At 38.0% G+C, this 12,342-nt stretch overlaps 1 protein-coding gene across 4 annotated transcripts in view; it reads left to right on the top strand.

Moving 5' to 3' along the window:
* Positions 1 to 12,342, top strand: part of ANKRD27 (ankyrin repeat domain 27) — a 48,960-nt gene that overhangs the window by 26,745 nt on the left and 9,873 nt on the right. For all 4 annotated transcript variants that reach the window (XM_064459523.1, XM_064459524.1, XM_064459522.1 and 1 more), the window contains 5 exons: positions 273 to 332; positions 447 to 566; positions 4,836 to 4,880; positions 9,831 to 9,953; positions 11,775 to 11,972. In XM_064459523.1, coding sequence (XP_064315593.1) covers positions 273 to 332; positions 447 to 566; positions 4,836 to 4,880; positions 9,831 to 9,953; positions 11,775 to 11,972 — 546 coding nt within the window. The remainder of the gene's footprint in view (positions 1 to 272; positions 333 to 446; positions 567 to 4,835; positions 4,881 to 9,830; positions 9,954 to 11,774; positions 11,973 to 12,342) is intronic.

The following is a 12,342-nucleotide window of genomic DNA, read 5'->3' as shown; positions in this document are numbered from 1 at the left end:
GTTCCACAGAGGTGTAGATGCTTAGTTGCTAGTAGGATTTTGTGGTCTAGTACTATTATAGTGAAGACGTATGTTTGCCTTTAAGAAGAAGGGTCACATTTTAAATCTAATAGCATGAATACAGTCTGTGGAGTAGAACAACTTCCAAATGCATCCTTTTAATCTGCTCAGTCATGATCTGTTACCAATATTAGGTTGTCACCTAATTTGTGTTTCAGTCAGTAGATTCCTCTTTAAGCGGAGTTACATTGGTTCTCTTTATTTTTATGCAGATTTTGTCATTGATGGAATTAAACTATCTAACGTTTGAAAGAGGACAGAGTGCTTCTGAGGTAACAACCAGTGCAAGTTGCTAAACTTATTTTTGCCTATGTTTAACCTGCTTAATCTGATATGTAATTTTTTTCTGTTTTGTTTTGTTTTGGGTTTTTTTTGCCAACTTTAAGTCACCACTTAGGTCTCCTCAGCGCTCAGCAGAAACTTTCAGCAGAGGATCATCTGTCTCAAGCCTGTCATCAGCATCAACTGATATAAGGCAAGAAGAAGTAAAAAATAGTTACAAAGAGGTAAGACTGAGGTATAAGTTTTGACAATAAGCAAAGTGAAGGAAGCTAGAAGAGTGATATTTTGCAACACTGTTTTAAACTGCTTCTTCACAAATAGCTGTCTGCCTGGTTTGGAAAATTATATGCTGCTATCCTAGGGGCTTGTCATCTCAGTATCTAAACACTTACTTTCGTATGGTATCAACTGCTCTGCTGCTTATTTCTGGGGAAAAATAGAAAGTTTATTTGGAGTAGTTGTTCAGATTTACTGCAGTTAATTACATAATTTGAGAATTTATTGAGGTTTACAAAATTATAATGGCAGTCAGTGCCCCAGGGACCTTGCTGTCTTGTCCAGGAATTAAATGCCATTGTTTACAGAATCTGTCAGGGAAAAGGGACTAGTACAGGCATACTGGCAAACAACAAACTGGAATGTTAAGACAAACTTTCAAAATAAGCATAGGAAATTGATTTTGTAACACGTGAAGAAGTACACACTATATACTAAATATCTTGCACATATGTGTTTGCTGACTTTGGTTTGTAGACACCAACCAAGATGCTGTCCTCTGAATTTTTTCATGTGGGACCTCAGATCCATACTTTCCATTTATCCCCTGCTAAGACTGACATATCACCACTCCTTCTTATGCTTCTCTATTCTCTTCCCAGTCCTCATGTTCTGTTTTCTCCCAAATTGACCTCCTTAGTATTTTTATTTCTCTCAATATCACCTCTACATTCAGATACTTCCTTTTCCTGCTATTAAAAGATTCTTCTCTTGCCAAAAGTTTCTGTTTTCCAAAAATGTCCAAGAAACTCACAGGTGTGAAGTTTGACTGGACAATATTACTTCACACTTCATTATCAGTTACTCTATGAAAGCTTCAGTGTAGGACTGTACCTCCCTGTTTGTACAGAGTCAAGCACTCTAAATAAGGTCTAATGGATGTAAAAGTTCACCTCATAGATCGAGGATTGATTTTTCCTTAAAGGAACATACTTATCACACCCAAGAGCTAAGACTGTAGTTCAAACCAGGGAAAAAGATTACAAGCAGCTTACACCTTAGAGTCTTTGGGTTAATGACCTTCTCCTGTAATCCAGCTTCAGTTAATTTCTCTTTGCCAAGTTTCACATGGGGTTACTGCTCTTATTCTTACTGAGCAAAAAGGCAAGGGCCTAATCCTGAGGGAGCTTCATGAAGGGAATGCTACTGGAAGTAACGGGAATCTGATAAGGTCAGGTTTCCAGACTTCAAGGCTTTAGAGCATGGATTAAGGGGATGCAGTTAGATCTTTATTAATCAATACTGCTGGTGAATTAAACTCTTCGCTTAAATGAGTCAGTCATGGTGTATGTCTTGTATATGGCTTGTTTACAACCTAGAAAAGAGAGAGTAAAAGAGCCAGGCATGTAAATTTGGAACTTCCTCTGTTGGAACTAGTAACTCCTTGCACAATTTCTGCTCAGCAACAGAAAAACTGATCGTGCGAGTGAATTGCAGTAGGTTTGTTTCATCTGTTTTTACATTTAAAGGAAGGTACTTCTGGTCCATGGAGGAGTGAGAAAGCAAACTGGAAAGATGGAGAAAAGCATGTAGTAGACATTTTGCCCTAAGTACTCTTAATAAATTATCTATAAGCTGCATAACAGATGTTGTGTGCTTCTCCACTGCTAGGGCCTGAGGCAGTTTATAGAACCATAAGGAAGTAGTTACTTCTGAAAAGAAATTCTCAGAGCCTGTGGGCCACTTGCTATTACTGCGAGGTACCTTGTATGTGGTAAGACTGGCTCCTGAAAGTGATCAAGACCTTTATATTCTCCAGTGACATTGTCCTGTATGATTAGGGGAAATTTATGGGAGGTACAGATCTCCATAGTATATATAGTCAATTTTAGATGTATATGTGTAGAGATTTGGATTTGGCTTACCTAACTTCAGGTGTCTGAAAGACAATTGTCTTGACTTTAGACATCTACTTTCCCTCTTAGTCAGTGGAGAGAAATTGGTACTTCCGGAGAGGAATTAGTCTCAGACATGCTCAGTTTGACCTGAGTTGCACTCAACTGTCATTTGTTGACTGCATTCTGTTCTGTAATTACCAGAGAGGGAGTTTAAATGACTGGGTTAGATTTAGACAGCTAACTTTTAGACTTTCAAAGTTAGGCAAGAGGAGTCCTGCCTTGAGTGCCTAGTGCATGACTTCAAGGAGGTTCACCTTGTATTAGAAAGGTAGTAATAAAATAAAACTTAGCAGCTTTCCTAAAAAGAGATAAAAATGGATGGAGGGATTTAATCTAGCCTCTGATCTTTCATCTGTAGGTGTGTCCTGTTCTTCTGATAAAACCCTGAAGAAAAAGATCAGACCAGTAAAACACAACTTCCATTTAGTCTCATTCTTCCTTCTTTGCTTTACCACACACTGCTGTCAGTGAGCAAGATAGTAATTTCTAGATAAAGATTGAAATGTGACTGTAGTTGTTACTCCATGACATCTTCAACTTGCAAGATGTTTCTTAATATTGAAACAACTTTGTTTACACAGCAGCATCTTTGGTGATGATGACAGTGCTAGAATAATTTGCTATAATGCTGAAACAGACTTTTACAGAGCTTATTAAATGATTATTTAACAGTCTGCAGAGGCTGGACAAGTTACCTATTGATAAATAGTACTCGTGGACTCTCCCTGCCCTTTTACTGGCACCTGTCCCATTTCTATCAGGTTAGATCTCAACTCCTTCATGTGAGAACAGAGGATCAGAGGAGAAGTGGGGAGACACGTGCATCTTGTTCTCGTGCTTTCACAAGCAATCAGAGGGATTAGGGGAATGGCATCAGTTCACTGCAGAGCGCCTTCCATCTCTTCTTCCCCCCACTTGCCTCTTTTCCCCCTGCAGAGCTCATAAACAGGAGAATACCTACACCAAGCTGTCATGCTCAGGCATTAGCTGGCCTGAGCGCACACATACTTAATTGGTCTAATGCTGGTCCCATGGAATAACTCTCTGAGTTGAAGAGACTGTTTTTTGCTAATGCATACCCTTTTATACTTACATCTTTTCAGATTTTAAGTAAGAAAACAAATTTCATACTTAAAATCAAGCTAGATTTGTAAATGTTTGGTTTTTAACCTAGGAATAAACCAGTAATGTGCAAATGTGAAGTGTACAGTTGGAAACTATCTTTTTCATCTTAAACTGTTGTTTCTTAAATAGCAAAATAAAACCTGCCATCCTTTGTGCTTCTGGTAGCATGTAGTAGCTCAGCAAGAGTCCAGACAGTGCTAGTGTTTAACAGGGTAGAAATTTGTCTTGAGTAGGGATTTTTAATATTAGGTTCATGTCATGGTTTAACCCCAGCCAGCAACTAAGCCGCACACAGCCACTCACTCACTTCACCCTGGTGGGATGGGGGAGAGAATTGGAAGACTGAAAGTGAGAAGACTCTTGGGTTGAGATAAAGACAGTTTAATTAAGCAAAAGCCATGCACACAAAGCAAAGCAAAACAAGTAATTAATTCACCCCTTCCCATGGGCAGGCAGGTGTTCAGCCATCTCCAGGTAACCAGGGCTCCGTCATGCATAATGGTTACTTGGGAAGACAAACGCCATCACTCCAAATGTCCCCCTTTGCCTTCTTCTTCCCCCCGCTTTATATACTAAGCATGATGTCATATGGTGTGGGACATCCCTTGGGTCAGTTGGGGTCAGCTGTCCTGGCTGTGTCCCCTCCAAACCCCTTGTGCCCCCCCAGCCCACTCACTGGTGGGGTGGGGTGAGGGGCAGAAAAGGCCTTGATGCTGTGCAAGCCCTGCTCAGCAGTAACGAAAATATCCCTGAATTATCAGCACAGTTTCCAGCACAAATCCAAAACATAGCTCCATACTAGCTGCTATGAAGAAAATTTACTCTGTCCTAGCCAAAACCAGCAGAGTTCACAACAGAAATGCATGGTCAGCTGCTGCTGAAGTGGCATAATAATGTATATCAGCTTACGTGGCTTTGCTTATGTGTGGACTACATGTCCTCTGTTTAGGTAAGTACTGTTTATCTTTAACTAAGCAAGTCAGAGATCATCAAATGGCCACAGGCCTTGCACAGCTTTTGTATTTCATAAAGGAAGAAGGTTTTTCCTTTAAAACTTTATCAATAAATATGAAATGGGTCAGCAGTAATCCTACCACACATGAGTGTAGGAGGTTAGTAAAAGACATGGTATTTTCTTTGTATAGCTTAATAACAATACTAACAAAGCAAATAAATTGTTTTCTTCATACGTAGGTGGAAAAACTCCTAAGAGCAGTTGCTGATGGAGATTTGGAAATGGTGAGTCTTAGCATGGCTGTTGAATATTATTGAGTTCCAATTTACCTCATTCAAACTGAGGAATTTATTTGTAAATAATATTAAGTGAAGAATGCTTTGGGTAACACCTTCCTTCAGCAACAATTAATCAAAGTCAGCTCATTTTCTACAAAGAATATTCACTCCAAGTCCCCAAATTATTTTACCTACAGTGCTTTAAGGCCCTTTATTTTGACATTTCCATGACCTCTTGCACTAAAGAAATGACCTTAAACTGAATAATTCCTGTGTGAAGGCCTGTTATTTAAAAATGTATCCATAGTCACTTCTAGGAGATGCAAAGAACTTGGGAAGAACAACATTCAGGGCAGGCATGTTGAAAAGAAATATTGGGAGAAAGAGCAATTTAGTTGCTTGCAGGTGCTCAAGCTCACTGACAAACGCTGTCGTTAGATGGGGAGCGTGACGCACTGCAGAACTGTAAAAAGATGTGTACTGAGGTCACAATATTGGGCTGGATATGCAGTCACCACAAAACAAACAAACAAAAAAGACAAAACAGATGAGTTTTCAGGTAAACCTGATTTTTGACAGCACATCCAATAGAAAGTGTTATTACTCCCAGTTCCTTGTTCCTTTGTCACAGAAGTACATCGTACCTTTTCCCATTTGTGAATTGATGCACATGCTTGAGTGGTAGTGCTGTGCATCAGTCCTGGAAATTGAATGGTGGGATTTACAGTTTGTGATTTGTTGACTTAGGAAACATTCTACTGATACAGTGTTTCTAAATCTAGAAATGCTTTTTGACTCCTTAATTGTCAGGTTCTCTAATGCTTTGACTATTATCTACTCTTTATTGTGTGTTTACTGCAGGAATAATTGTGCATAGGTACTATAAATGAAAAATGGGCTCTTATTTTGTTTGGTGTGATACCTTTTTATTAATATTTCATGCAGAGAGGAAGTTTAGGTGACACCAGTCAGTACAGAGAAGTTATCTCAGGGGCATACAACTTTCCTGTAGCTTGGATTTAACTTCAAATAGATAGCCGATGGTTATAATAATACCAGTTTCAGAGTTAATGTTCTTTAATTTGTGATACTTACCACAGGGCCTTGACATATTTTTTACTCTTGCCTTTTATTCCTGAAAATGTGAACAATAAGGTGCTTCCAATTTTTCCACTGAAAAAACTGAAGATGACATGGAAATCTTTGAAGTTTTGTCTTTGGAAAGGTGCATAAGGCCATACATTTCTTAATTGTTTTGTAGTTCACAGAAAAAATCATGAACCCGTGTGAGAATGCAGGGTTTCTCTGCTGGATACATGTTGAAAAATTTGTTTAGGTGATACATACCAGGAGTTACAGATGCTAATGAAGCATCACACAGTCAAACTAAAATAGGTAATCTGCATCACAAAATACATACCATGTTAATTTGATTTTCCCATTTTTTATTCAAGTTAGGTGATAGGAACAAATTAATTTATTAACTGATAGAGGAAAGAACTGTTCGGTTGTTAGGTAAATATCATTATCGCAGTTTACAGTGTAACTTACAGCAGTACATACAGTGGTGATATTTACCACCTTCCTGGCAAGTAGTAAACACGAATGTATTACAATTAACTTTTCACAGATGTTTTGAAAATGTAAACTGCATCATGAAAATATTTAAAGAAAACTAAATGTAGTGCTATAATTTGCTGGAAAATTTGCATCTAGCACTACTTAACAGATATCTGCAATGAAAAGCATCTAGAAATCTAACATTCAGGTGACCAAATCACCTTATTTTTTGTGGCTTTACTTTCCACATTACTCAAGTTCATGAAAAACTTCATTATAAAGAGAATTGTCCAATTGGATGGCAAAGGTTACAGCTTGCATATCTATTAAAGAACTACAGATATTTAAAAACTCTTACCGTGTTCTGGCAGCCTGAGGTCTGTTTCCGTAGGAACAGAAGCAGCAATAGGGTCATTAGTGCTGTTGTAGGTTTCTGCTGTGACAGCCGATTGAGCTTTGCAAGAGGAGGCTTGTGCTCTGAAACTGGAGTGCTATGAAACTGGAAGATTTGAAAAAAAATTGTGCTGTGATTGTTCAGGAAGCCAGAAAACAACCTTTGTCATCATTGTAGCACCTGCAAACTTCAAAAGCAAGTATGCTGTAGATGGGAGATAATGGTATTAATGGCACTTACTTTAATTAGCTGACTCAATGGCAACTAATTCTACATTTTGAAAATAAAATATAGCCCACTTTGGTAAATTTTATGTATCTGTAGTAAGAAATAAGTATTTTTGGACAGTATGGAGGGAATATCTCTATAGAAAGGATTAAGTGTTATTCCCAAAATATGTTTCAGAGTTATGCAGCAGCTTTTTTTGGGGAGGTTCTCAAACTGTTCTTTGTATGTGTTTAGTGATTGCTGAATTGGTCGAAAATTATTATAGCTCCATTATTGGTGGAGACAGTTAAGAGTTGTAACAAAGCCTTTATATGGCTCTATGTCAGTAAGGTATGGTGTAGTAGTAGTCGATACTGCTTAATATCAATTTTCGATCTTTCATTCTTAGTGATTGAATTTGGTGGTCAGGTGTATGCCATGGCTCCTTAGTGACAGATGAACTATTCAGCTTTCAACAGAGATACTTAGATTTAAAGAACAAGCAAATAAAAAACCCCTTTTATTATTTGAGTGGGTTAACACTAGAACAGACCTGGGAGGTTACAGAACCTCTTGTGTTAAAAGTATTTGAGAAGAGATTGGTCAAACTTCTGTCAATGGTACTAAGGAAGAATTGACTTTGTGTCAGCGTACAATACTGGGTTACATACTCTTCTGAAATTCCTTTCACCCAGCTAGTCTTGACTTCCCAGTGGAGTGGATATGTGCAAATCCACCACAAAAACCCCACAAATTTCTTGCATAAAATAAACCTTGTGGAGCAGCTAAAAGTCTGGCATGCAGGGTACAGTGGCCCTGGAGTGCTCTGCTAAATATTCCAGAAAGTGTGTTACTCTGCAATGTAAAGAAGGTTTTAGATGACAAGTTAACTGTCAAAGGGAGATTATGGACAATTTCCTGAGATGCTTCAGTGTGTGTCTGCTTGCAAGTGCGTTTAACCTTTTGACCAAAAAACCTTTAAACAAAAAAAAATTGGCTATTCCACTGTAATTATAGAGAGGTATGCATGGGAGTAGCATGTTCAGATTTTTGGTGTGACACTGGTGTTGGTATATTCAGAGCTGCATATTTGGATAATGACAGCAGTAGTATTGAGTTGTGATAGAAGAAGGAGAAAGTGTCAGTTGTGAGTGTCTTGGTCAGTCTGCAGGGAAAGGGGGAAGTGAAGTGACAGTACTATTTCTTTTAGACATATACAAATGTAGCAGATAGTAAACCTTCACTGATCTGGCCTTCCATAAACAAACAAGCTTGAGAGAATATTTCTTTTCACTCCAGAGAACAATGTGGAATTTGCAGGGAAAGTAATACTCCCTGTGAAAAGCATCCCTTTTCTGTCTCAATTATGTTATTCAGAATCAGGTATGTGGCCCTTACTAGTTGCCCTAGGTTTTATTCTAGCTGCATCTGTTTAATTGGATAGATTATGAATGTCTGTTTGGTTTCCCAGAGCTACCTTAATGATAAAATCAGAACTTGCTGACAAGTGCAAGAGTAAATACAGTGGGAGGAGCCTGTAGGAAATTGTCCCCATTCTCTTCTTGACTAGCATCTGTAGAGCTCTTGGATAGGTCCACTTCTGCGGCATCAAACCCAACCCACAAATCCAGCAAGATGCTTCTGTCTCAGTTTCAGCAGAAAGTCGTTACTCGATTTTGCTCCATGCCATTGTTCAGTAGGAGGCAAAGGGTTAATCTTTCTTCATAGTGGTATGACAGTGATACATCTTTTGACAATTCTCTTAAAAGCTGCTAAGAAAAAAAAAAAAGAGTAAGTGGAAAACCCTTCACAAGATGACGTGTATTACAGCTGCATACCCAGTATGTAATCCTGCACTGGGTCTGGGAGGTCCCAGAAGATCTGCAGGAGCTCTGAGAGATCTAGCCTCCACACACATGTGCCCTGATCCTCCTTCTGTCTTGATCTTTGAGCACCATGATGTTAGCCCTTTTCATGCACCTAGAAGAAGGTGACTTAGTGCAGTGTCCCTTGCACTATGAGACCAATCTAATTCCCACTTTTGACTTGGGTTTCTGAAAGACTTGTCTCATTGAGTGTAATACAAACTCAGAATAGATGTCAAGCTTAACATTTCCAGATGGTGTAATAACGGAGACTTAATACAGTCACTGCTAATTCTAAGATGTCTTAGATTACAGTGGATTAATGAATTTCAAAGTAAAAATATATTTCTTAAACAGCTTTTTTTTGTTGTATAAAATTTAATGTAAAATTAACATGCAGTAAGCGTCACCATTTGCAAATTGCACATGAATGCTCTGAGTCCTAAAACTGTCTTCACTGAAGGGCCCCTCTCTCTCTCAAAAATGAAGCATTGTACACGGAGGAAAAAGTGAAACTGTCAAACTCCTGGGAAGTGACAGACCTAAGAGAAGTCAGTGTCCCTGCAAAGTTTTGTATATCAGTTAAATGTCATCATCCTTGTCACTTATGTTTGTAAAAGCAAAAGATGAAACAAAATTTGCGTTGATATGAGTTGGCACAAATCATCTGAGCCAAAAGGATTTGGAGGGTTTGATAACAGGTGAACACTGAAGTCTTGATGAGGCAGCATGAAGTCATTTATCATTTAGTTCACTGCTATACTTGGTGAACTTTCTAGCCTGTGGGCAGCTGATGCCAGGAGGCAGCTGTATAGCATCCCTAGATATTCACAAGTGTACATTTGTGAAATCTTACTTGTCTACATATGCAAATTTATTAGGACATCGAACCTTTGGACTCTATAAAGGAGGACTTGCTTTTTATGCCAGGTACGTTACCTCTTGGAATTGATGGAAGAAGACTTAGAAGATGAGGACGACACAGTCAGTACATCAAAAACAGAATTCTGCCATCCGTTATGCCAGTGTTCAAAATGTGGGCCAGCACAAAAGGTTGGAATATTCATTCTGTAAAAATAATAATTTATATTTTTGTAATGTAACTTTTAGCTCTAGGGAAGTAGCATTCATGTTGCCCAACACCTCTGTATCTCTGTTGAAAAAACAATTAAATATATAGAGATCTTAACATAGTTCATCTGATGTAACAAAATTGTTCTCTTTTTAATTGAACTGTAGAAAATTTTGGATACAGGAACAGTATTCAAAGACTTGCTCAATATCTAATGGAATGCAGAAACTTTGCAGTTTTCTTTTAGAATATGTGGACTGCTGTCATTAAGGTTTGGACAACTTTGAATAAATGGGAAAAATCTTTTTCTAAACCTCAGTTTCTCCGGGTTCTCATTTATAGTTTACATTGCTAACTGTCACAGACTATCTACTTATCCGTTAGTAATCAGTTTAGCAAGGAATACCTGCTAATCCTATAATCAATCTAATGCTGATAAAGTCTTTTAATTGCATGACATCTTTTATACAAGCTATATCTAAAACCTCTTCAGAGATTAAATTGCAAAGTCTTCCTTATCAATTGCGAAGACCTCTTTTCCCCGTATTTATCACAGGCTGCAGAGGAGAATTAGGCTTTACAATACATTGTTTTTGTTTGGTTTGTTTTTTTGTTTTAATTTACATAAGGAATGATCCCAGCTTCTTGGAAGTAGAAAATCAATTACTTGCCTTTCAGGAAGAAAACTTATTACTATATCTGAAGGTATACATAGCAGCAAGTCATTGCAAAATAAACCAAAGTATAAATTTTCAGCGTATTGGCTACTTTAAGGTAATGGTATCCATATCACTTAACTGAGAAAATGTGAGATGCCTTAACACTTAACAACTTCTAAATTTGTCACTGCTACTGTATGTTTATTTTGTGCAGGCTAAGAGTATGCTAGTTGGCCTTAAAAGCTTCACCATCGCACCATTCTCTGGTAACATGTGTCCATGTACCCCAAGTACAGAGATCATGTGCTAAAGATGCCAGAGCCTGAGACGATAAAGTTCATTTTATTGATAACAGGGGAAGGAACGGCATTTGATGTGGAATTTACTTGTATACTGAATGAAAAGTAGAAGGAACTTGTTAACTAGTCTTAACCACTGTGTTAGGTAGGCACACATTTAAAAGCACACTGCGGATAGGTAGAATGACAGATTGTCTACCACTGTAAATGTTAGGCACCTACACAGTTTACGAGAGGAGTAATAAAGGATGTTCTGTACTGCTGTGTAAGCTGTCTTCTAGGTGGTTTCATTATCTTGACTCCCCATGAGAGTCTCTTCTCCGGGCCAGTTTTACTTCCACATGAATAAAATGGATTTTAGTTTTTACCCCTATTACCTCAAGCTTCATGTAGCAGTTAAATAGGTGTGTAGCATCTGTCTCCAAGAGCATAGATGTCTGTATAAATGAAAGTAACTCATAATATTAACACTTACTCTCCATATGTATGAGCATCCTAACAGCTATATAAAAACTGTAAGTTTTACTTCTGTCTCAACCCGTGCTGCTTCAGCCTTTTTAAAATATCATTAATACTTTGCTTGGAATTTCTCTGTATGAAGCTGTCATGCTGGAAGAAAAGAGAGAAAAATGAACCTCATTGTCCTGTTGAAAAATACTACTAAGCTGTTGTGGTTTACTAACTCTTTTCCTGAAGGTCTCAAATTAGGTTCTGTGGCAGAAGGAAGATTTTGTAATGTTCATCTACCTGTTTTGTATATACCTAGTAGGTATTTGGCTGCTTTTTGGTTAATGGAAAGTAGCTTGATTAATTATATAGTTTTGTTGTGTATTTTCCTCAACAGAAATTTGCGAGGATCTCAGCTAATGGACTTGGAATAAATGTGTCAAACCAAGATGGTTTTACACCATTGCATATGGCTGCACTGCATGGACACTCTGAACTTGTCTCTCTCTTGTTGAAACATGGAGCCAGTATCAGTGCCAAGAATGCAAAACATGCAGTTCCTCTTCATCTAGCCTGCCAGAAAGGTCACTTCCAGGTAACTGAGCCTCTTCATAAACGCAAGCTATTTAACACTTAACCACCAACAGAAAGCTGTTTTGTGAAATTATCAACAAATTATCAACAAGACTAAACTGGTAACAGTGAAAATAGTTTGGTGATTCTGGTTTTTCTTTCAGTGTCTAAAATCTCCAGATGTAAAGGGGATCTTTCAACTGAAACAGTTTCAGTAGGCACCATTTCTTTCTAAATGACCTAAAATAATGGTTTAATGAAAGTGCTGCAAATAGCTACTGTTGTACATCAAACACTTTAAAAATACCTTGTGCAGCTGAATCTTCCTGTGTATTTTCTCTCTGTCCCTTCTATTCAACAAGGTTATGTGTACATGGGTTGATACAGTGGAC

The sequence above is a fragment of the Phalacrocorax carbo genome, chromosome 8, assembly GCF_963921805.1.
Source record: "Phalacrocorax carbo chromosome 8, bPhaCar2.1, whole genome shotgun sequence".
Classification (NCBI taxonomy): Eukaryota; Metazoa; Chordata; class Aves; order Suliformes; family Phalacrocoracidae; genus Phalacrocorax; species Phalacrocorax carbo.
The sequence above is the reverse complement of the archived record's forward strand: the minus strand, read 5'-3'. Positions and strand labels throughout refer to the sequence as shown.